At 40.3% G+C, this 26832-nt stretch overlaps 1 protein-coding gene across 9 annotated transcripts in view; it reads right to left on the bottom strand.

Annotated features, from left to right (window-relative positions):
* The window catches only part of LOC149799003 (uncharacterized), an 82508-nt gene that overhangs the window by 20655 nt on the left and 35021 nt on the right, over window positions 1-26832 (bottom strand). For all 9 annotated transcript variants that reach the window (XR_016421052.1, XM_089957947.1, XM_089957945.1 and 6 more), the window contains 2 exons: window positions 24633-24677; window positions 1321-1392 (listed from right to left, as the gene is read on the bottom strand). Coding sequence is in view for 8 of the 9 variants with exons in the window: in XM_089957947.1 (XP_089814073.1) it covers window positions 1321-1392; window positions 24633-24677 (117 nt within the window). In the remaining variant the exon portion in view is untranslated. The remainder of the gene's footprint in view (window positions 1-1320; window positions 1393-24632; window positions 24678-26832) is intronic.

Below are 26832 nucleotides of genomic sequence, written 5' to 3' on the forward strand. Positions count from 1 at the left end.
GAACACAAAAGACCAAGTTCAAGCTCCTCTGAAGTATCATAGCACATCCACAATGTTTGCCTCGGCCATCCTGTAACTTGGAACTCAGTAAAATTCCTGGATAGAGAACAAGCCTGGCTTGAGCGGGGGGAAGGGGAGGGTCGGGGGTGTTTAAGGAATAGATGTACATCCATGCGCACAAACCGACGCTGAACAGGGACGGAGGCAGTTGCAAACTGCTGCATATCTGGGATAATCTGTTATATCGCTCACAATTCCATCGAGCGATGTTAACAGTCAGAGAGATTAAATCAGTCTGCTGAGAAGTCCTTTGCGTGAGAACGAAAGCTTCGGGATAGCTTTCTCTCTTTTGTATATGTTGGTTGAAAAGTAAAATCATTGCCAAATATGGTCTCCAACTGGATAAAACTGGCAGAATTTTCCACTTTTAAGTTTTGTGATATTATTAGTGTTATGTGGCACTATGGGCGAAAACTGTTACGATAGGCCAAAACGAGAATTTAACAGTGTGTGTGTGTGTGTGTGTGTGTGTGTGTGTGTGTGTGTGTTATTTGGATTTTTAACGTAGCTTTAACAATTTTTCAGTCATTTCGCTTTCTGCAGTGAGGCAGTTTATAGTGATGTCTAGCACTGGGGCATCATACTGCAGACATGAGGCATGATGTCCCACCCAGTCACATTATCCTGACACCAGGCCGACAAGTCCTACCAATAACCTCTTAATGCTGAACGCCAAGCGAGGCAGTTGTAAGTGCCATTTTTAGAAGTCTGTGGCATGACTCGGCCCGGGTTCGAAACCGCGACCTCCCGCATCTGAGGAGGCCTCTCTAACCACTGGACCACCTGAGCGGTAAAATTATTAGCAAAAGGTTGTGTGTGTAAGCAGAGTAATTTCAGATATATTAATTGATCTGTGCTTCTATAAATTTTCCATTAAAGATCTACATTATTAAATATTCCAAGACGCGTTTGTAGAGAAACATTTTTTTTTCAGCTGAATATCTTCGATCCACAATTTCAAGTCCAGTTTTTCACCCATTCATCGTCGAGTACCGATTTTCATGCGATTGGTATTTAGTAGGTTAATTCTCGTGTGATTACATTAAACCATTTAGAAACGGAGACTGGTCCCATTTTTTTTGTTAAAATTTTAATATCATTGGTCGATTTTCGAGTGATTTGAATAGTTGTATAAACTTGGCACATAATGGGGACTAAATCTGAGGCCTAAGAATATACGTACTCATCAATGTATGCATGTTTGACGAAATCTGTATAGGAATGCAACAAGAAAACAAATACAGATATGACTTTTATTACCTCTCCATGTAATAAACTGTCAGACAAAGAACCATCTGAATTCGCTGGATCAGAGACCGCCGAAACATTCATCTACAAAACAAAAACAAAAATGAATATAAGATCATGATTACTTCTTCTACATAGAAAATAATGTTTCCCATGCAATGCTATACAGAGGTTGTTCGAGGCTCTGGAGCAATTTCAAAATGCAGCCCCAGGCCAATACTATTATAGTATACCATTTCAATACATTTTGGGGTCCCATTACATTTCGTTTTGTTTTGCTTTATCTGCCTTTATATACAACCACCCACTCATCCATCAATCTATGTTGAGACATAGATTGGTAGGAATATAGACATACAGACGGTTGATAAATAATTGGTGAGTAAGTAAGAAGGTACGGATACTGTATATAAATCTATGTATCTATCGGTCGCATGCACATATATATATATATATATATATATATATATATATATATATATATATATATATATATATATATATATATATATATATATATATATATATATATATATATATATATATATATATATATATGTATATGTATATGTATATATATATATATATATATATATATATATATATGTATATGTATATGTATGTATGTATATATATATATATATATATATATATATATATATATATATATATATATATATATATATATATATATATATATATATATATATATATATATATATATATATATATATATATATATATATATATATATATATATATATATATATATATATATATATATATATATGGAGTTTCTTTTAACTGAAAAAGTCACTGCATTAGCTGAAATTATTAAATGTAATTTAACGTACCTTATACGCAACAAAATAAAAGCATAATGTTGTAAATCTAAATGCGTTTTATTGATCTTTTTTTATTAAATCAAGCATGATAGGTATGTCAAGATTTTAGCTTGGTTATATCGTTGCTCCAGACCGTACATAATAGCCATATAATTTCTTAAGACCTGTCAGCATGATTATAAGCTACCTTTCACATCCATTTATTTGTCAAATTGTATCGGTTTGGTGCAAAAATAATATTATATTAGAGAAGCCTATCGTTCAGTTGCAAAAAGATACACATCATTATCTTGCGAGTAACTCATTTCTTATACAATTTAACACTCAACGAATGCTATATTTCTTTATAAAATTAGCATTTTGTTTGCTAAATAAGTTATTTGGCCTCAATTCTGTTCAATTCAGTCATTCTCAAAGGAATATTAAATTACAGACCACACGAAGAAGCGAACTGAAATATAAGCTTGTCCGTTAGAAAACACATTAAGCGCTATGAATAAATAAAGCAAATAATGGATCCGTGACCGTAGAACAAAAGAAACTATGAGCAAAAATTAACGAAGGAAATAAGACCACGAAAGCTGCAAGAATGAATGAAGAAACGGTAGATGGAGACCAGACAGAGGTATGCACAGAATTGCCCATATTCTGATAAAACGTTTTGTCCTTATTACTTTTCTTGAAAATTTCGGTCATTTTTTAATGTTTGTTTTTTGTTTCGTCATCAGGACCAAATGCATCATTTATTGAAAATATCAGTTCATTATTAATGCGCGTTGATATTTAGTGTTATGAGGGCCTGTAATGCATCTCAGAAACATCGTACCTCCGTATTAAGCATGTATAAAATGGACCTGCTGGTATCTGTTTAACTATAAGAACTCTCTGAAACTGAAAGTTAGGAGGTTCATAAACTACCAAAGCCCCATCTTGGTATGAAACAAGCAAAGCAGTAAAAGCAAAGAAACAAAACTGAATCTGTTTAGTCCAGATGGATTTATGGGAATCTTTTGCTTACATTAACATATGCATTGTGACCTGATTAATTAACAATAGTGATATAAATTCTAAGTTTGCATTCATTTGAATTATTATTTTTGCCGTCTGCAATAAATGACATCGGTTGGAAGTCAAAATTAAAATATACTAAATTGTATGGGAACACTTGGGGGCACTGGCATTTTATAGCATATTTGTTGTAATTTTGTACGAAATTTGTCTCAATCATCCATATTTATGCCAGATTTATGTTCCGTGTTATAAACTAATTCCTTTGTTAGTTTCATTTTTAAATTAATTATTAAGCTTTAATTTCGAATTAGAGGTTACACCTGGGATTTTGTTTCTATAAACATGAATGTAACTGAGCTATATGATAATGTGTAGAAAAAAAAACATATAGGAAATATAATTGTCTCTTTGCAATACATTGGGGGGGTTGATTTCCGTGTATATGGCCCATATATGGAACAGTTAATATCCATGTAGTTTCATACATTTCAGCTTGAATAATTATAATAAGTAAATTGATCTGAGAAATGCTGTCTAGAACCCCTTTTTGAGAATTATTCTGCACAGCTTCTTATTTATTCATTGCTAAGAACAGTTCACAACTAAAATAAAATTAATGTTTCTCTTTTCCTGGCTAAACAGCAATAAAACACGTGAAATGTTAGGATCATACAATTAGTACATTACCTATAAAACACGCTTATAGTGTCAGATTTTACAAATATTACAATATTTATTTTACAATTATTACATTACCAGTAAATCACATGTAGAGTGTCAGTATCATATGAATATTACATTACCAATAAAACATATATATAATGTCAGATCATACGATATTACATTACCAATGTATCCTGTCAGATCTTTCAATAATTACATTACCAATAAAAGACATGTCTAGTTTCAGGATGATACAAATATTACATTACCAATAAAACACATACGTAATGTCAGATTTTACAAAGATTAAATTACCAAAAAAACAAATGTATAGTGCCAAAATCATACAATGCTTACGTTACCCATGAAATGATCGTCTGTTAAATATTATTTCGTTGTCAACTAAATATCTGATTTGGTAAGTAGTGAATGGGGTCACCCTAGCCTCAATGGGAATTAGCATTACAGGACCCCCCTGGGTCACTCTAGCCTCAATGGAAATTTAACATGGGGAAAAAATCATGTGTCACTCTAGCCTCAAGGGGAATTGAACAAGGGAAAAAGTGTTGGGTCACTCTAGCCTCAAGGGGAATTGAACATGGGAAAAAAGTCTTGGGTCACTCTAGCCTCAAGGGGAATTGAAAATGGAACAGGGTTGGGACCCTATTTTAATAGGGTCCCAACCTGAGGGGTCTATGAAAAGGGAACAGGCGAAAATTGAAACAGGGAGGGGTCTCTATGTTTTGTTTAAAAAAATAAATAAATAAAAAAGGGTAGGCAATTGAAAGTCAATCTCTTTTCGAGACCTATGAGTGGCCCTGAAAAGGGCCTTCGGTTTCATCATCATCTTCTTCTTTTATTTCCTCCACTTCTGTAGCCATCTTCTAACTTTTGCCATTATTCCTGTCGTCTTCTTCTTTATTTCTGATTCAGGCATCCAGTCAGGATGACCTATCGCTCGGAATTTCTCCTGTATTCCTATCCAGTTATTGTTGAGTTTCTCAAAGCTTTCTTTTCTCTTTCTATTTTCTTCTTCTTTCTTTCCTTAGTCCACTTTTCTTTGATGTTCTTTACCTCTTCCGTCATCACTTTCCTCATTACTTCTTCCGTTTTTGTCAGCTGGTCCAACCCCCATTTTACGTATCGCCACTCCTCCAATTCAATATCTTTTCTAAGAAGCACCTGACTTCGATGACATTTTTAAGTGCTTCCTTTAAACTTCCCACTCTTACATAAGGCGGGTCAATCAATCCTCTCAGTCTCTTTTCCTCTTCTTCCATCATTCCTGTTACTATCTCCTTTGCTTCCTTCAAATTATTAAAACAGTCAAGACACTTTTCTAATTTGAATTCTTCCTCTATCTTTTCCATGACAAACGTAACATCTACTATCCAATAATAAATGCCTATCAAATGATTCAGTAACGCTGTTGCTACCACCATTTTCTTTGTCTTTATTCCGTGGAATGGGTTCTAATGGCTAACACTGTTACCTTTATAGTTAAAGCGCGGACGTGATGGAAAACATCCCCTAAAACAAAATTGATATTACCTAGATCATAACCAAACAACGCGCGGACGTGAAGGAAAACATCCCTTACTTTTCTCATTTCATATGATCTACTATCCACATACGTGAAGCATCAATACACAAACCCCTAATCTACTATTTACACACGCAAAGCATTAAAATTAAACCCAAATCTACTATCCACACAAACCTACGTCAGCGCTTACAAACACACACACACACACACAAACAAAGACACACACACACACATACACACACACAAGAAAAAGAGTCAGTGTTTATATTCACACTACTCTACATACACACATTGGCAAATCGATTGTTATTTCTTTTCTAAAGGTTTGGGTAGCCCTGAAAAGGGCTGTTTGTTTTTGAACTCCAGTGACACCTGGTTAATGATGGCACCTTCCAGGCCTGGCAACCACACACACATCTTCTTCCCCAGTCTCCTTTTACCTTTTTTCTTGGGAGTGCAGAGGCGGGATAAGTGGCTTCAGAATCCCAATTTTCTGTCTCTGGGATTCTGAAATTTCTTCTCTCCTTTTCCTCCTCTTCTTTTTTTCTTCTTTCCTCCTCCTCTTTCATCCTTCCCTCTTCGACAATGGCCTCCGCGGCCAGTTCATTTAGTATGCGCCTGGCATATTCCAGGTGCATCTGGAGTTCTAGAAGTTTTACAATTCTGGTATTCATTGTCTTGTTAACGAATTAACAGGGTAGCTAGACTGCCCAGCGAGTTTCAATTTATACTAAAAGCGCGGACGTGAAGGAAAACATCCCTTAAAACAAAATTGATATTACCTAGATCATGACCTAACAAACGTGCGGACCTAAAAGAAACACTCACTCACTTTTTTGTACTGCCCATCACTATTCTAAAAAATTTTCATTAATCACTTCAATTTACTATCCACATACGCAAAGCAATCAAACCCCAAATCTCTCCCCCTACTTCAAACAGCAAAATTAACCCCCATGATCTTAATCTACTATCCACACAAACTTACTTGATCACTTACAAACACAATCATATACACAAACACATACACTCACACTATAAAAAAGAGTCAGTGTTTATATTCACACTACTCTACATACACACATTGGCAAGTCTATTGTTATTTCTTTTCTAGAGTATTGGGTAGCCCTGAAAAGGGCTGTTTTTTTGTTTGCTATGGCAATCTTTTAGTTTCTAAGAATGCGACGTCCTCTGAGGATAGACTTTCTGACGATAGGTCTGCTTCTTCGGAAAGAGAAGAAGAACTCTTTGGTGTCGATACGACAATCGTCAAAGCCTCTGTCAGGTTCAGGTTGCTGCTGCTGTTGCTGCTCTCTCTGCTGTTTCTGAAGTCTGTACTTCTCTGTCCATTCTTCTTTCTCCCTGTTCACTTCTTCTCTGAAGAGCTCTTCTATCAGGTCTTCAGTGACTTTTAACATTCTCACATTCTCTATCTCTTCTGGCTTCGGTATCAGACTGTGTCTGACCCTATGCAAATTCACGTTGGCTTCGTTTAGCTTAGCTAGTTTGGAGCACATCTTCGTAGGAGGATGAGTCGACAATGGATGGTTAGACTGGAGGCTACCCCGGCTTTAAAGTCAAAGCGCGGACGCGAAGGAAAACATCCCTACACGGTTTTCAGGCCGCAACGTTCAATGAGTGTCATGAGAGAGATAGAGAGAAGTCAAAGAGCATGAATCAAAATTCTTATAGCCAAACAAACCACAAAGGCATTTTTTCAAAACACAACATTTTTTATTCAAAAATCACTTAACACTAACCAACAACTCTAACATTTTTTAAGAATAATCTAAAAATATAACATCAAACAATTTTTTCAAACCTCAAACATTTTGTTGATCACATAAGCTAGATGGTCTTGAGGTTTGCGATGAGAGAGTTCATCTTTAGCACAGACGACAGGATTCCAAGAACCCGTATACGAACTGTGGTTCAAAAGGTAATAAAGTTCCCAGGTATCCATGTTTTGTTTTTTTCTTCTTCACAGGTAATAATAAGTGATCAATTCGATCCTGACTTTTTGCTTGAAAATGTCTGACAAATAACCGTTTCTTCGTTTCGTCTCCTCACTCTGATTCAGGAGAGCTTCGATACGATGGATCTCTTGAGTGGTTAATGGTGGACAAGAATGTTCACGCAGGTCTTTATACCACTGATGCAACACGACTTCGTCCGAGATGAGACTCCAAGCTTCGTCCAGATACTCGTCCAATTTTTCTTCTTGACTCAGCATCAGGCATTTATCGTGTTGAATTTGACTGGGATGATCGTTTTGACATCCATAGCAATCTTTCTTGATCAATTCCGTCATTTTTTCCACCAAGTATTTGGCAAAACAGGAGACTAAATGCGCTTCTTGTTCTGGCCATCGGGACTTCATCATTACTTCGTTGTCTTTGTCTTGAGATTCTTCTTGCACGGTCTCCTCACATTCCATCTCCAAAGTTTCTCAACTAGGTAAAGAGGGATAACAGTCTTCCATAGCTTCTAATAGTCTAGAATGACTTCTCTCAAACTGTTGATTTCTATGGTATTATCGAATTCTGCATACAGGATGACGTTCACTGTCTCGTCCAGTGGCTTTGCAAACTGAAGTTCCACACGAATCTGGCCGGATTTTATAGGGTGGAAATGTCCCTCGTCGCTGCCTTGGTCTGGAGTGAAATCGAAAGCCAAAAAAGCATAGCCTCCTGCGTAGTCCTCGTACGTAATTCCGTGACTGGTGTTGGTCCCTAATTGTCTGGTGGCTTCGTAGAGGGACAAGTACGATCTCAAGTAATTCATCTTTGTGTCACCAAAGTCAGGTTCGAAAGGACGGGTACACAAGGTCTTACCATCGCGACTGACTTCGATTTTCTTCACGTCGAATTGTTGAAAGTAGAAAGGATTTTCAGCGAAGGCTCCGTTGAAGGCTGAATTCAAGACCATACCAAGGATTAAACGCTTGGGTAACTGTCCTTGAAACAGATGATCTTCGATCATGGAATGATGGTTACGGGGAATGGTGAACGTTTTCACTTCCACGCGTCGTAAGGGATACTTGGCGGTCGTTCTGCTCAACGTTTGACTGATTCGTTTCCCACTTTAGGTAACACTTCCACGCGTCGTACGTAGAGTTTGGCTTCCTCGATTTTGCTTTTGGCAGAACTATCAGCCAACAAATGGAAAGCGGCACTGCTACGATTCAGTCTCAAGAGAACATTTACACCGTTCAGCAAATATTTCTCTTTCAACCACATGTCCAAATGCAAACGATCCATCAGTTCTAAACTCTTCTTATTTAAGATTTTGCTTCGTCTTTCCACAAAACCGTCATTGCTTTTATTTAATGTGTTAAACTCCTTCGCTTCGTCAGGATCCCATAGCACACAGGCATTGAGATGAGTATTCTTGGCATCTATTCCTTACGTCAAGAGATTTTCCAGGTAGGTACGGTAAGGGTCAGTATCCATGCTGCTGCTGACCAGTTTGTTATTCAAGTACAAGTCCACTGAGCTGAACAAGGAATGCATGAAATTGTTGACGGGAGCTATATTCTCGTTGTCTCCTACTTCACCATTATCCTTATCTAGAACTTTGACTTTCAAGTACAAGTAACTGCTATTCAGATCGATGTAATCTTCGGGCTGTCCCTTGATTTCAAACTCGATGGGAGCGGAATCTGTCAATGAGGAGACGGGGTGAAATTCCACCCATTGGGATTCTTGCATCGTCATCATGGTAGGTGGCATGGCAAACAGATCCAGTTCCGACTTGGAACAAGCGCATGACTCTCGGTGCATCATTTTTTTCTCTTTCTCAATAATCGAAAACGTCTAAGTCTCGAACGGTTCTTCTTTTCTTTGCCTTTCTAGCTTTAGACGTGTGAAGTCTGGTGAAAGGGTGTTTTTTTCGTCGTCTCTTTCTGCCTTGTCCTTGCTGAATGCTTGATTCGGTAGCGTGCAGGGCATTTATAGGTGTGTCTCGTCGGCCCAAAAGGTCCTTACCCGTTTGTAGCAAGACATTTTTGCCTGCCCTCATGAAGGCTTCTTTGGGGTTTTGTTTGTCGATGATGACATTTTGGAGAAATTCTTTGCCTTGTGTCAGTGCCGCATCTTTCAAGGCGTGCAATCCGCGTGTCACCATCGGTTTCAACACCGGAGCCACCGAACGAAAGGCCGATTTCAACATATCTCCTAAACCGTGTCCTCGCTGTCGAGCAACCCCTCGGTACACTGGATACATGACTTACGAGTCGTGAAAGAACCGTTTTCGAAAATGGAGTTTCACCGTGACTTTTCCTTTGGTGAATGGAATATTTTGTCCCAAATCTCCTTTTATAGCAATGTTGACCGTGTCCAAATACGACTTGCTGACAGGCAAATAATGAGGATGTACACATTCGCGGTGGATGTGGTACGTGTTTCCACCTTCCTCGTCAGTGACCGTGGCAGAATTTACTTTGAAAGGATTGACACGCAGTAACGGCACGGAGGTGTGTCCCACCACGTTGTACTCCACCACATCGGAGTACACAAAGATCAAATTCAGTCCCTGGTTCAGTTGTACCGGGAAACGAAAATACCTCGCAAAATGCCCGTTGTTGTCAATCTCTGCTTTCTCAATCTTTTTGGTCTGCTTGTCCGTGACCATATTGAGGTCTCCACCCAAAATGTCATACAATTCAGGGCAAAATTTAATACGTATACTTTTTTCCTCACTTTCAAATTTAATGAATAGACGGTGAGACAGTTTGTGGTACTCAATGGTGACACGTTTTTTTAATCCGGTCAGAACTTTGTCAAATGCTGCATAGAATTTGTCAGCGATGGCCTCCACCAGATGTTGACCACTAAAATAATGGCCTGAGTTAATTTTAAAGTGATAAACGTAAAAAGGAGGAGAAGTGTCACTGCTGCTGCGGGGTATTGGGGTCTTCGGAAGTGATTTATGTTGAGGAGTGGTCATCATGGTTTGCTGCACTGTTGGGTCCAGAATTTCGACGTCAAAAGTGTTTTGAGTTTCAGTGATGTTTTTGATTTATGTTGGGTAAATCATTTCCACCAAAGCCACTTCCCAATGGGCTTCGTGATCTAATGGGATGGCCTGAGGTAATTTGGCCGTGTAACAGCACAACACGTGTTCTTGGGAAACACCTCCATGGAACTGTCACTGGGTAAGGTTAAGTAAAATTGGTTTTGGTGACTCATAATTCCAGAGTTCTGTGGCTGTCCGAGGGGTTACTGGACGTCAGAAGCGTGTCTCCGCCCAAAATAGGGTTCTGGTTGTGGTTGTGGTTGGAGTGGTGACTGGCACTGGCACTGGACACAAGGTTCCCGTGGTTCCCGTTCGAGGAGAATTTCAGGGAGGGATTGGGAAGCAGGTAACCGATGCAACTACTCAATAAAATGGTCCACAATTGTTTGTCTCCTTGTTGCAAACTCAAATTGGCAATGGCTGCCCCGATGACACAATACACCACGAAGATTTGGCAGAAAAAGACGATTTGCGTTTTAGGCACACGTTCTCCACACCACACCCACAAGGGTTGTTTTTGTAAATCTTGCAGAGAAGAACTAGGTGAAGGAGTGGTCGACGTAGCTGCGTCTGTGTGAAAGGGCATGATGGTCACTTCTTTTTATAGTCGATGACTTGCGAAGCTTCGATCCAAGAATCAAAACTGGGTGGATATCCTTTCCAACGTACTTTGACTTCTTTGACACGTCGTTTGCCCACTTTACGGGTTCTGCGTTCGAGAATGCTTTCGATGTCGTACACGTCGTCTTCTTTTTTGGTGACACGTTGTAACTCGGGCAAGTAAAACGTTCCTTTGAGCACTTCTCCGTTCATGTCTTCCAATTTATAGACGGCAGGATGACGGCCATGCACTCCTCCAGTGACACGAAACAATTCGATCGTCCAGTTAGGTAAGTAACCTTTGTCGAAAGTGCGTTTGGTTTTGCCAATGCGCACCCAGTCTCCTACGGCAAACACTCCACTTTTCTTGGGGACAGCCCTCGTCGGGGACGTACCAAACAGACGCTCAAACACAAGCACTTCGTTGTCGGGAGTCACTTCTTGCGGGGCACGTCCAATGCTTCGATGGTAAGATTGGTTGTACGCTTGCACCAGGTGCGGTAAGATGTCGATGTACTTGAGAGGGTGTTGATGCGTAAAATATTTCCACATGCGTTCTTTCAAAGTGCGTTGAAAACGTTCCACGATGCTGGCTTTGGTTTCGGGATTCTCGGTGCTAAAAAATGAATGTCACGTTTCTTTAATTCTTTTTGGAAAGCTTGGTTCAGAAATTCTGTGCCTTTGTCCGTTTGCCATCGAAGAGGGTGACGACCACTTTGTTTCAACACTCGTTGCAGGGCTCGCACTAACTCACTGCTCGATTTGGAAGTCAAGGGCACGACCCAGGCAAATTTGGAAAAGACGTCGATGACACAAAACAAATATTTGTAGCCACGATTGTAGCTGGCCAAATGAGAGACATCGGCTAAATCGGCTTGCCATTGATGATCGATGCCTTCCACTCGGGTGCGACTTCTGGCAAACTTGCGTCGAATGGGTTTGTGTAAAGTGTAGGTAGCTTGTTCTTGTAACCATCGTTGCACTTGAGGTAAACGGAGACTTTTCAGTCGAGTTTTGGCAGCACGATACAATTTTTGAACTCCTGCGTAACCTGCAGGATGGGAGGGATCGTAGTAAATGCTGGCTAAGACTTTTTCCATTTTTTGTGTTTGTTTGTGTGTTAATAAGTCACCCACTCTTCGGTGATGCTACTTTGGGTGGGTCGAAAGGGTGGTTTAGAAACGGATTTACGTGTCCGATGGGCTACGGGAGTAGAAGTCGAAGGTAGTGGTGGTGGAGGTGGCAATGGAATGGCTTTGGTCTTCTTTTCTTTTTTCACTTCTGGTTGCCCTTCTTTCTTTTTCACTTCTGTCGAAGGAGGAGTGGACATCATCTTTTTAACCCAAGCTTTCATTTCTTCTCGTTGGGGTGTGGGGGACGGAGTCAACAAGGATGATGCAATCTTACTCGAAATGGGAGCTGCTGACGGTGTTTGAAACACTTCTCGCATCTCTTCTTCCTCAGGTCTTCGTGGGGTAGCATCTCTGGTGACCCCTGGGGATGGTAGTAGTGGTGGTGGTGGTAGTGATGATGGTGCTGGACTTTTCATCAAGGTCTTAAAATCTTTCAGAGTAGGTAGAGCTGTTTCGTCTAAAGCTTTCTGGTGAAAGAGTTGCAGTCGTTGCAAGAGTTGACCGTACTTTTGCGATTTTTCTGTTTCGGACAAATCTTGGCGATCCATCAAGGACTGCAATTCGTGTTGTAACTGGGACATCTCGTTCAAATTGGGATTGGGAGGTAAATGCGGGGTACGTTGTTCTTGCCAACGATGGTATTCCATCCATCGTTTGTAAGGCACTAAAGCTAGTTTTTGTCCTTCCATGGGGTTGTCAGGGGTCGATTCTGAGATCTTGGGACTTCAGAGGGCCTTTTTATCTTGCTCCCACCAGTCCTCCCAACATGGTTCCCAAGACTCCTTTCAGTAAGGGGCCTAACAAGAGGGGTAAAATGCCTCCACGTTGGACCAACATCTTCTTCTTTTGACGAATGGGAATTTTCTTTTGAACCATTTGGCGAAGAACGTGACGATGTTTGCCTAAGCATTGTTTCTGGTGTTTGGACAAAGGGATCGTGCCTTTCAAGACGTTCAAACAGCATTCGCACACGGTATCGATGACCTCTTTGGGGGCTGATTGAACGAGATTTTTTCGTAGAGGTGGAGAAGCTTTGGACAGGACAGATAACATGTCCCCATGTTTGACTAAACGAGAAGGCAGTCCTTTTCTTTTCTTTCCTTGGGGCTGTTTAGAAGAGGGATGTTTTCTGGAGGGTGACATCTTTGAGTCTTCAGCACCAAAAACACTGATACCCCGACTTGGTCACAGGCCTTTTTTATACTGGAACGCGTCGCCACTGATTGTCTTTAGGTCGTATCAACTTCAGGACAGGCATGACACGTCGTGCAGGGGAACGCAACGGACTAAATCGAGCCAGTTCTTGCTTGGACAAATCCAGTAAACTTTGTAACATGCCCGATCTTTCTTGGACTTTGATTTTGGGAGAAGGTACTTTGTGAGCAGCAGCCACTGCCACTAAATTGGAGGGTCCTGCCACTGGGGAAGTTCTTGGGGTTATCAACGGAGAAGTTCTTGGTGTGATCAACGTCTCCAAGTACTCTTCAGTTCTTGGTGTCATCAACGGAGAAGTGGATGAACGTGAGGCTGCCGGAGACGCAGTCACCGCCGTGGCAGGTCGTGGTTTGCGAGTGTAACGTTGCGTCCTGGCCGAAGTGCCTCTCTTGCGACTAGTTTTCTTCTGTAGACTTTTCTTTTTCTGGGGGCTTTTTCTGTTTTTTTTTTCTGGGGGCTTCTTTTCTTTTTCCGGGGTGGTGTCTGGTAAGAGGAGGGTCCCGCCATTGGAGAAGTTCTCCTTGGGGACCTGGTCTTTTTTTTCTTCTTGGAGCTTCGGCCAGTTGGGTCAAAGCGACTTTATTTCGATCAAAAAAGCTTTCGGTTTGATGAGGAATCTGAATGATCCCTTGTAGTAATTGACGTGCTGTCACCGTGAACCATCGTAAGACTTCTTTGAGACTAGCTTCTAAGACACGAGCTCGTGTTTGTGGATTTTTTTCTCGACTGATGCCATACAAGGCACGAATCAATTTGACGGGAAGATGCGACTGAAGGGACGTCATGTTCAAAATGTATGTGAGACAGACGAAATGGGTCTGAGGTTTTTATAGATTTTTTTTGTGGAGTGAAGTTAAGTCGCGGACGGAGACGTTTTCAGGACAGGCCCTCCGTCCTGGCACCAGTGGTGAAACAAGTGGGTACGAAATCGCAAATCATCGGAGGTCGTAGGTTTCAAATCGACGAGTAAATAGGCGTGTGGAGTGTGAGTGGCATCGTCGTACGCCTGAGTTAGCCAAGGCGTACCTAACTGTTTGGCTAAGACTTGCACTTGCGATTTATCTCGAGGGCTTTTAAACAAGACCACGTAATGTACATTGAGACTGAAGGTGCGATGGGCTTTACTTTGTTGAAACAAATTTTGGGTGATGTAAACGACACTGGCATTACTGAAACAATTTCTGACGAATCAGTTCTTTTATACCATTCAGGTACCAGTGGTTAAAGATCTGGTGACGTAACGGATGCAACTGTTCTTTACGTTTGACTTGTATTTTGACCAGCTCTCGGTAAATGCGTTCTCTCAACTCCACAGGCAAAGCACGAATGTTCTTTTGTAAAGTATCCATGAATAGGTCATACTAAATCCTCTTTTGTCTGACGCAAGAAAAGTACCGTTTGCACATACATGGTTTTAATTCATTGTCGAATCTAAATCGTTTGATCACTAATCTACACATTAAAATTCGTTCAGAAGTTTCCTCTTTCACTAAGTTGACATTGCGTAAAAGATGTTGGTAATTCGTTAACTATTCCTCTGGAATTGGATCCAGTAAGTTTACAATGTAGTAGATAGAATCAACCATACCGAGCCAATTCTTTTTATAACCAGGGGGTCGTTGATCAATGTCTGTCCAATGGAACCCTTTCAATCCAATTAGCCCTTGTATAGCATTCAGGTACCAGTGATTAAACATCTGGTGAAGTAACGGATGCAATTGTTCTTTACGTTTCACTTGTATTTTGACCAGTCTCGGTAAATGCGTTCTCTCAACTCCACAGGCAAAGCACGAATGTTCTCTTGTAAAGTATCCATAAACAGATTATGGTAAGTTACTTCAATGTCTCGGTCCCACTAAGGGTAAGTAATGATAATTCGGTGACCAGTGGTGAAGTGACACACCGCAACTGAAGCACTTGACTTTATCTCCTTCGCCCAAGTAGAACAATCCGGCTCTGGCTAATTCTTCGGGGGTCGGTCCTCCCAGATACTTAGGCCATTTTCCTTTGAACGATTGAAGACGATTTTCAAAGTCGCAGTATTCCGACAAACGCACAGGAAACGAATATTGTTTCACAGGTTCGTTTCGATGAGGGTTGGGTGACATGGACAGGAGTTTGCTCAGGGCTGGATGACATCCGTAGGGAGGTAGACGTGAAGGTGAACATCACCCTTTAAAACGAAACCCAGTAAAATGTCCAAGAGGACGAGCGGCATCGCTTTCGCATCCCTCAGGTTTGACACGCACAGCATCACTTTCCATGATAGGGGTAGTGAGAACAAAGTTCCCATGATGCTTTACGGCATCGCTAAGGTCACAGCGTACAGCATTGTTCCCATCGCAAGGCTCACAATCGCATTCCACTTCAGAAGCCCCACACTTGAATTGTGCCTTTCTAAACTTGTTTTGTGTTTCTCTTGTTCGCTTGGTCTTGAAAGTCACAATGAACTATCGATCTTGCCTAGGGTTCCATTTTATATACAGACCAATACCGACGTGTCCATACGGTAAGGTGAAATGATTGGGAAAGTCGCACTCGCTTCTGGTACACGATTTGATAGACTTTTTCCAATGGTCGACTGACGATGTGGTGAGTGGGTAAACGTACAATCTTGTTCGGCTGGTAGGTGGTCACTTTAAAGTTTGCATCCTCTCCAGATTGCAAGGCTTCTTTCAATACGCCAAAGTTCACCACTCGACTGGTACGATAATTCAGAGTCAATCCTTTCACTTTACACTTCGTGTGCACTTCTCCTTGTTTGTCCCGGTATTCGTAGCCGTAATTTTTTGGACCGCCACTGACGAAACTTAGAATCTTGTCGTCGGGATGCTCGTCTGTCCAGGCTCCTAAACGGTCTCCTTCGATGTCAGGGTGCTGTTGACTCGGTTGATGGATGTAAATGCAACTGTCCGTGTCAAAGTACAGGACGCGTTCCCCTAACAGTTCTTCGTACAATTTTAAGCGAGCATGGGCTGTCACGTAAGCCGCAATGATGACATTTCCAAAAGGGTCGTCTTGTACAAAGTCCAGATCCTCTTCGTAATTGACCAAGATCAAATCCTCGCGAACGACGTCCACGTGTTTCATGTATTTGGTTTTGTCGTGAATCATCTGGAAGTAGCGGGAAGGTTCTGTCAAATATTCCGTCTTGGGTAAACACGGTCGTTGTGCCATTTTACCCCACAAGTAATTTAACATCACTTTGGCAAACGATCGCCTGATTTCGTTTTTCTCGATGTGGTCTAAAGGAATACCTTCTTGTTCATAGTATTTCTCTTTGAATTTTATTTGGTCTTCGGGAGTGTGACACCAGGAAGGATAGCCGCTGGCTTCTTGTTTCAGTTTCAGAAAGGCATCCACGTAGTCGGCGAAAATGCCTTTCTGAGTGGGGTCACCCTTGTGATGTTGTGTCTTGGGAAAGTGACAAATTTCGTACACTTCTAACAGTTGGTATCCCATGTCCAAAGCTTTGAACAATTCTACGCTGACCCAGGTTCCCGTCAAAGCCCGTTCTTCCTGGGTGTGCTGACAAGGCTGATCTTGGTTGCACGTTTCGGCACAAGTACGGCACATAGGAAACATCAGTATGCCTTGGCAATGGTGAGGTAACACGGGATGGTACAAGTCCTTGGGAGGCAAAACTTTGCACTTGATCAAGCCTTCGTATTGTCGAATGTTGACCAGGTCGATGTGTTCCGTCAACAATTGCGGGTGCCCTGCAGGAAAGCGACAAAATTTGCACACGTAGGGATACAGCGAACACACGTCCAAGTATTTGATTTCTTCTCCTTTCTCTTCGTCGGCTTGGTACAGCAAACAGGTGGCATTGGTCCTTCCTCCGTACAAACTATCCCTCGGGTTCAGGGGGTCCATGAACTGGTAACTTTCCACGAGGCGTTTAAACTCGGGATCGGTTTTCAAACGGTGATCGTATTCGTGTTCCCACATTTCCACCACTTGGTATCCTTGCTGTTCTAACTTTAGGCGTCGCTGACAAGTGTCCTGGTACAAGTCTTCCATGGTTCGTTGTAAAAACTGATGTTTAGTGCCACGGTCAGGATAACAGACGGGACATCCGTGAAATAAGCAACCGCTAAACTCGTACACGATCTTGGGGTTTTCTAAGTCCCAACCATCTACCGAATACGTTCCGATGGTCTTTTCACCCCCTCCGTTGCGGGCATGCTGAATCCACTTGTCTTCCTTGTCGCACAAGTAATGTAACCAACGTAGGGCTTTGACCGAGTATTGACGTTTGACAAAGTTGGTCGTTTGAAGACTGATGACAGCCACGGTGTTTTCAGGCCATGAATCGTTGCCGGTACACTAAGGAACACGCTTTGGCAATGGTGCAAGCTTCTTTCAAAGGATCGACCCCTCCGTGTTCCATGAACAGTTCTCGAAATTTTCCACAGCATCGCTGTAAAATGTCCACGTCGGAACGACAATACTTTAGCATTTCTTCCTGAAAGTCGAAAGGGTCGGAGGCGTGAGCCTGGTACCAAGCGTAGAAAGCTTCTCGTTGTTCGGTACGCATGTTGTCGGGGTCGTAATAGTGAGCCTCAGGCAAATGGGGTAGAACGACGTGTTGATTGGCTTCCGTATTGAAAAAGTGTGGAAAGTACCCTTTAGCTATTTCTGTCATTCCAAACATTTTAGGCATTCGACTCAAAGGCATGGCCAAATAGCTCATCGAATCTTTAAAATGCACTTGTCCCACTTGCATGAAAATGATTTTGGCTCCGTTCAAAGTGACTTTAGGACGTTCGGTGCCTTGTTCCGTATAGTACCTCAAAAGAAACTGTCCATCGTATCCGGAGAAATTGTGAGCCATCACTGTGACATGACGATGACAATCTCCGTAACATTCGATGTCCTCTTGGCTCCACGTCTTGTCGATGGGGTCTAAGACCCATCGGGCGAAATCGGCTAGCGTGTTCGGTCCTCGAAAGATTTTTTCATGCCCTCCAGGAATCTTGCTGCAGTGAGGGCAATGACTGAAGATAGGTTCTTGAATGCACTTCTCGCACGCTCGATGAGCCACGCAGAAATTAGGAATGTGAATGCCGGTCTCTTGCATGCATTCGAAATCGAAAAAGATGAAATTGCCTTTCTTCTTGTGTCCATCCTCTTTCTCTGGTGGGGGCTGGTACTTTTGCACGTAGCATTCGTGTTCCAAGTCCACGATGTGGTGACAAATGTGACATTTCTTCTTTCCTGAACATTCGTGTCCCTTGGCACTGTTGGTACGTAGGCCTTGTCCACACGTGGGGCACAATCTCAGCAGTTGACAAGCGCATTTCTTCTGTGAACCTTGCGTCTTCAAATGCTATTGGTAACAGGCATGGCTGACAAACGTGCGCAGACAAAAGTGAAACAATGCACTGGTTTTTGTCCTTCGCTCTTCTGACAGGGTGGAGAGGCCAATCATCCTGAGCATTTCGATCCACAATGCTTGTGTTGTTCTCGATTATTATAGCCATAGTCACATTTCTCACAGTAATAAACATATCCCAGGAATCCAGTGATAGTGGTAATGGTATCGAAATGGTCATCGTGATGATAAAGGTGAATGTATTTTCCGTCCTTAAAGTCTTGACCTCGAAACAACAGAGGCCCACGCATTTCTTGAGGATGCACTTTCAAGTTGTAGCGTGGAGCTAGGGCATCTTGCAATGTTTGCATCTCAGGAATGCCACAGGGTTTGTATTTGGGCAAGCCAGCTTGTCGTAACAGGAGTTCTGCTTCTTTTCGTTGTTTGGCTCGATCCGATTGTCGAATAATTTTCCAGGCTCTTTTCCATTCTACCGTGTCGTTCTTGTTGACATAGGTTCGTCCCACCACGATGGCCCTGGCTAAATACATCTGGTCTTGAGGGTTGTGAATTCGGACGAGACTTGTTTTGGTGCTGCGAAGCTCGTCCACCAATAATATCTTTTTGCGTCCAGTCCCTTGAGGAGGAGAGACGTGGGTCATGTCCAGTGTGGCTTTTCCATCGGTGATGTCAAACTGGTCATTGGATTGTTGTACTTGTTGAATCTTGTCCATGACTTTGGAAGCAGTCAATTCTGCAAGGGTGCTAAACTCGATCCAAACAGGGGATTTCAAACCATCGTGTTGTATGGAAAGTCTCAAGCGATCGTCTTCTTTGGGTTGACATTGTCGCTTGAGTGTGGTGAGCAAAGAATCCCACACCCCGGTGATGAACCCTTCTGCTTTCTCTAACGGTACTTCGGACTTGAAATCTTTAACTTCACCGTGTATTTGTAAGCCGTGGTTCTAAATTTTCTAGAGGAGCGCTTTTCCGTCTCTCGAATGGAATAGTACTTTTCAGGGTTGACTAAGGGTGGTGAACTTTGTTTAGAGGGTTTGGATTCTGGTTCACTCATGTCCTCTTCAAAATCACTGGCATGAATTTGTGCCAAGACTTCAGCCCTGGTACGAGGCAATATATCACGTTTCTGCCTCTTACTTTCTTCTTTCTTCTCAAATGAATTGGATCGTTTCATCTTGAGTGCAAAACGTCAAATGACTCAAGTTTAAATACCATAGACTAATTTATAGTCATGGCAGACCAGCGTATATAAAAGGGTGTGTGTCTTGTTCTTTCACTATTCATTTCACTCTCAAACCGAGCACAACGATGGAAGAGACTACCCAGATGGAACGTTTCATCAGAGCTTTGCGAGGGGTCATTAGAAAATTCTCTTCAGACCAGCCGACGGACTACTCTCCTTCCTTTCGAGATAAAAGTGAAGATACTTGCTATATCTGTCAGAAGAAAGGGCATTGGTCTTCAGAGTGTCCAGACCGGCAAAAAAGAAAAACAGGGGTTAAAAGAGACAAAGGTCAAGATACCTGTTATTATTGTAAAGAAAAAGGACATTGGTCTCCAGATTGCCCAAAAAAGAAACAAGAGGAGTCAGAAGAAGAGAGGGATTCTTCAGAGGAAGAAGAGGAGGAAGATAGCAGACAGGTGAAGAAAAAGAAACAGGAGAAGAAAAGAAGAGGGAAGAAAGTGAGGAGGAGAGAGGGAGGGAAAGACTGTGACGGTGAAGAAATTCAAAAAACAGAGTAAACAAAGAAAACAGAAGAAGTGAATGTACTTTTTAAAGTGCTTTGTTGTGAATTGTGAATTGGATTGTAACTATTGATAAAAGAATACATTAATTATATAAGGTAAGTGTCTTTGAGTTTTGATTTTAAATAAGAAGCTAGACTCACGCACTTCATATACACGTACTATAGGGTAAAATTGTTTTTTTTTGTTGTTTTTTTTGAATTATTGGCAATTGAAAGTTTATCTCTTTTCGAGAATGTGGGTGGCACTGAAAAGGGCCTTTGGTTATTGGTGTAGGGGTGAGTTTAAGCAATCAACTTTAACTGCCTTAAGCCTTTGCCACGGCCAAGGCCTACTTCTGGACTGCGTACTGTTGATGATGATGATTGGGTTGAAATCACTAAGGGTGGTACGGTAGGCTTAGTCACAGGGTTGACGTAGCTCGGGAAGATCGTATTCTCTTCGGTCGTAATAAAGAAGTCTGATACATTTGTTTCAGACTTCTTAACTCCGCTAAAATGTCCAACAGTACCGTGACCGTTTGATTTTCACCCTCTTGTTTCTTTGCTGCTACTTCTTGTTGTTGTTTTTTTCTTACCTCTTCTTCTTGCTGCTGTTGCTGTAGGAGAAAACTTCTTACTGTCTCTGTCTAAAATTCTCCACTTGCGGTAATGAAGAAGGAGACGAAGGTTCCAGAACAAATTCTTGCGAGGTAAGAAAATCCACAAAATCCCAATTTACCTCTTCTGAAAGTAAGTCCGGGTTCCCTTGGGCGGTCTCCACTGCTGGTGCACCCCAATGGATCGTTTTCTGAGTTTCCGTCATGTTGAATCACTGTCACATAGACTGACTGCACACAGGCGCTAGCAAATCTATATAGACCACGTGACGTCACAGACTGCTGTCTTCGGATTGGATGCGGGCTGACTGAATTTTGTAACGCGTGTTTGGATTGGTCAACAAACTCAATCCGTTTCAATCCTACCTCTACCTATAAATAAGCGCAGTTCACTGAATTGATTCACCTGTTCTCGGCGCCTCAAGATGTGGACCGATGTGCAATCTTCTACGCTTGTGTCTTCAATGATGTTCCGGACGGACATACCCATGTATGTCCGATCCAAGTGGACAGTTGTCCACAGGACAGACACCACTCTGTGGATACGTAGGATCTACGTAGAAAGACAAGGATGCCTCAAAAGAGTCCTGATTTACGGTCCTACAGTGAGACGCAGCCTAAGGACAAGAAGAAGACCAATGCGGTGCACTTTATGTTAATGGATACATTAACATAAACCCAAAGGCCCTTTTCCCATGTTCAATTCCCCTTGAGGCTAGAGTGACCCATGATTTTTTCCCATGTTAAATTTCCATTGAGGCTAGAGTGACTCAGGGGGGTCCTGTAATGCTAATTCCCATTGAGGTTAGGGTGACCCCATTCACTACTTTGGTAGATCATACTTAGGTTAATGAAAAAACTGTATTGTGTGGTTCTGTTGAATGGACTGTCGGACTACCTCTTTTATTATCGATCTTTGATTCACTCCACATGAATTGATGACAACGAGTAATCAATGGGTTGACTATTCTCTATTCACATCATCACGATTAGCTACCTAAAGGCGCATAATGAATTAAGCTTGTATATCTTCTGAGGTCTTACTTCAGTTGATAGAGAACAATTTACGACATTTTGAGACATCGTGTTTCCTTGCGAGTTCCATCCGGATGCAATTGTTTTCAAACAGTTAAATTCATTGACAGGATGAATCGTGCTATGATGATAGTGTTTAATCTTTGACGGTATCAACTAATGTGCCCATACACTGGGTGGGGATATTTCTTACTTTGTCGTCAGATATATAAATTATGATTCCAGTACTTTTGGTACAGAATACTTCATTTTATCATTTATCATCAGATACTTGAAGTAAAACAGGAATGTTGTCGTTGTTGTTGTAGGGTTTAACGCCAGTTTTCAGCACAAGATAGGCTATACATGGCGGCCAATGTAAATGGTGGAGGAAAAACCCGGTTAAACCCCGGAAAGAACCACCGACCCACGAGAAGCTACTGGCAAGCTTTCTCACATACCCACATTGGCCGAATCCGAGACTCGAACCCAATCAGACAGAGGTGAAATGGCAGTGATTCGTAACGGTCAGCGCTTTAGACCACTCGGCCACTCGGGACCCCTAACACAGGAATGTAAGATATTTCCTAGATATCGGACTATTCTATATAAGTTATAATTAAACGATTATATAAAATCGCCTGCAAATCAGATTTCAATGACAACTTGCCTGAAATTGTTATAGGCTGCTAGGAAAGCATTATGTTCAAATAATGTGTACAAAATGTGCATGATTTGTTAAACCATGTAGACAGAGGCGGCGTTAGGAGTACGCGGGGCCTCTAGGGCCGACCATGACCGCGCGAGCCAGAGTGAAAAACTGAGATCCAAGTTATCGGACAGCCGTTGCCCACATATGGATTTGAGAACATGGCTGCATCTGTCTGCATCTGTGCTGCCACCTGTTAATTGCGTTACGAAGTTGACTAAGTTGACTTCGCAACTTTGCGTGCATTACGTGCGGCCTGTATCAGCGTTTTCAATTTACCGGAGAATATAGCTTGACAAACTCATAAGGACGACCTTAGGTCTGAAGCGCGGGGACCCCTCAAGAGCGGGGCCTGGGGCGGTCGCCCCACTTGCCACCCCCAAACGCCGTTCCTGCATGTAGATGAATATTCTTTCTGAAGTAGCAACTCAAGTGTTGATGAAACAATTGATTTTGTCTGCTTTACTTTGAATCTCAAAATTGCAGTCACTTCACAGGTTTGAAATACTTTACACCATTTCTCCAATATGTCCAAAGTAGCAACGAAAATACTTTGCAATATAAGCCTTATATATGGGTATGCAACAACTGCAAACAACAGTTAAATTTTTTAAGGATGTGCGTGTACGCTACGACTTGACAGGTTAACAAATATTAATAGAAGTTCTAGTTTTTATTCATTTGAAAAATAAATTTTCCTCTCCAATGGATTATAAACGTTGGCAGAGAACATTACAACCTATTAAATAAAAATATAAATGGGAAGCTTGTTTTAATAAATTTGTTGTATTTTATTTTTGGGAGTGAAACTTGATGCAATCTGTCAGCTGATTTTAACATAATGTTAGAATTTTCAATTTTCATTTTTTAAATGAAGGATCAAACTTTCATCTGGACAATAGTTTAAACAGGGAATCTTATCTGTATAAATATAAAAGTTAGTTAAACTATGTGATACCACATATGAGAAAGAATTTGTTTGTTACTTCTAACGATAATCACGAGTGTTGAGGAATTTCAACTGAGTTTATTTTCAGCTCTGTGTAATTTCTTATACCAGTTAGTTACTCACTCTGAAATCAAAGTCTTGGTGTGTTATCAGTCTGCAGAGTGTATGTAGCAAATTTTAATATTGGCTTAGGGAAATTTGATGACAAACGGTTGTGAAACATGGGCATATTTAAGTTGTTTTTTCTAAGATCAGAGAAATATTTGGATGAAATCTGTATGTAAATAAGAACTGCCTCCTTTTGCAGTACGCAACTTGAGGTAATACAGAATAACACCCTTTTTGCAGTTTTCAACTGATTTTCATAGAACTACTTGCAAAGAAATGATTTTACTATTCATACTAGTTTTGTGAAGTTGGCAAGTTTACAAAGAGCTCTGTAAAATGCAAACACTGTCTTCATAAGAGTCTTGTACTATACAGAAACAGTTTACAACGAGTCCTGCAATGTATAGAAACAGTTTACGTACAGATAGTCCTGCAATAAACAGACACACTTTACAAAGAGTCCTGCAATGTACAGAAACACTTTACAAAGAGTCCTGCAATATGCGAAGCCACCTTGCAAAGAGTCCTGCAATGTACAGAAACAGTTTACAAAGAGTTCTGCTATATGCGAAATCACTTTACAAAAAGTCCTGCAGTATACAAAGACAGTTTACTAAAATCCTGCAGAAATTCTGATTGAAAATTTCACTCGTTACTGATCACCAATGTCTTGTTGTGATTTTGTTTCTAATTTGTATAATACCATAAATATCAAAGTAACCACAGTCACCAATATGAAAACTTGGAAGATTTTGTGGACATAACTCTCTTTATCGTCGCCATTGCCTTCATCGAGCAAGTCTGCATAAAGACTACATAAGAAATATACTCACCCATGAACTCCCATGACTTTTATCTTGTCCAATAATTTGCTCACTCTATAAAATAAAGTAGATAAACGCAACGTAATTTACATTTAAATTTATGACAGAAGTGATAGATATACATATTTATAGATATATTAAAGAAAATACCATTAATTTAGTTTAAACTGAACAAATGTTTGAAAAATAACTGTGCAAGTTAAAGAAATACATCACTGATAAAAAAGCACTACACAAAACAAAAGAAAGTTCCTGAAGAAACAAATCATCAGTTTGTTTTGGCTAGATATTTAAATGCTATTTTCGTTATGAGAATAGCCAGGCGACTGTCTCTATAGAATGCCATCATAATGGTATCATTTTCTTCAAGCGATTTTGTGTATTTGTATTAGCATTATTATTGGTATAACTTGACTAATACAGCTTTAAAATCAATAAAGATTGCTTCGAAAGCGAGAAGATACCAGTCCTACTAACAATGACATCAACAAGAGAGTTTTAAAGTGATATGTTATGTGTTAATCATGTATTTGAGACAAATATGTTTCACCCAAGGAATATGATATAATCGATTCAAAAGCAGTCACGTATTATAAGGGATTAAATACGCACCTGAGCCAGAATTACAGAAACAAAGCTCAGAGTACAAAGCAAATAAAGGAGGCAAGACAACCATATATTTCTTTTCTTATAAAATTTCAGTATTGTCAGTATGCTTCAGATATGTACGATATGGAGTGCAGCTGAAATTGCTATTTACATTTAGAGCTTATACACATATACGTCGTTGAGTGTCTCAGAAAAATAGATCTTTCTTGAAACGTTGTTAACACATATTAAATATCCTATTTTGAAAGCCAAAAATTACTCTCCTTTACATATTTACCATGTCATTATAGTACATAACATCTTTGATTGGAGGAAATTATATTAAGATAATAAATTAAATGTCGAAAAACTTTCAAGACTAGTGTATTAAGTATGTATGTCAGAAAAAAGTAGTAAACACGATTTATAATATCTTTAGTAATTTTCACTTATATCCTAAGCTGTATAAGTCAAAGAGGAGCAATAAAATCAAGATCCATGCTAGAGTTAATTGAGCTGCTGAGCTGTAGCCTTTGAAGAAGTAACGGTCTCAACAGAAGCAATGTCTGTGATGAAGTCGCAACAATAGTAATAGTGTTATTAGCATTTGTAGCAGTAGTCATAGTAGTTTATGTTGTAGCACTAGCCATAGTAGTTTATGTTGTAGCAATAATCATAATAGTTTATATTGTTGTAGTAGTCATAGTAGTTTATGTTGTTGTAGTAGTCATAGTAGTTTATCTTGTAGTAGTCATAGTAGTTTATATTGTAGTAATCATAGTAGTTTATCTTGTGGTAGTCATAGTAGTTTATGTTGCAGTAGTCATAGTAGTTTATATTGTAGTAGTCATACTAGTTTATGTTGTTGTAGTAGTCATAGTAGTTTATGTTGTAGTAGTCATACTAGTTTATGTTGTTGTAGTAGTCATAGTAGTTTATGTTGTAGTAACCATAGTAGTTTATCTTGTGTTAGTCATAGTAGTTTATGTTGTGGTAATCATAGTAGTTTATCTTGTGTTAGTCATAGTAGTTTATGTTGTTGTAGTAGTCATAGTAGTTTATGTTCTTGTAGTAGTCATAGTAGTTTATCTTGTAGTAGTCATAGTAGTTTATATTGTTGTAGTAGTCATAGTAGTTTATGTTGTAGTAGTCATAGTAGTTTATATTGTAGTAGTCATACTAGTTTATGTTGTTGTAGTACTCATAGTAGTTTATGTTGTAGTAATCATAGTAGTTTATCTTGTGTTAGTCATAGTAGTTTATGTTCTTGTAGTAGTCATAGTAGTTTATGTTCTTGTAGTAGTCATAGTAGTTTATCTTGTAGTAGTCATAGTAGTTAATATTGTAGTAATCATAGTAGTTTATCTTGTGTTAGTCATAGTAGTTTATGTTGTAGTAGTCATAGTAGTTTATATTGTAGTAGTCATACTAGTTTATGTTGTTGTAGTAGTCATAGTAGTTTATGTTTTAGTAGTCATAGTAGTTTATGTTGTAGTAGTAATAGTAGTTAATGTTGTAGTGGTCATAGTAGTTTATATTATTTGTCACAGTAGTTTATGTTTTAGTAGTCATAGTAGTTTATGTTGCATTAGTCATAGTAGTTTATGTTTTAGTAGTCATA

This window comes from Sinohyriopsis cumingii, chromosome 5 (assembly GCF_028554795.1).
Source record: "Sinohyriopsis cumingii isolate HCF-2022 chromosome 5, ASM2855479v2, whole genome shotgun sequence".
Classification (NCBI taxonomy): domain Eukaryota; kingdom Metazoa; phylum Mollusca; class Bivalvia; order Unionida; family Unionidae; genus Sinohyriopsis; species Sinohyriopsis cumingii.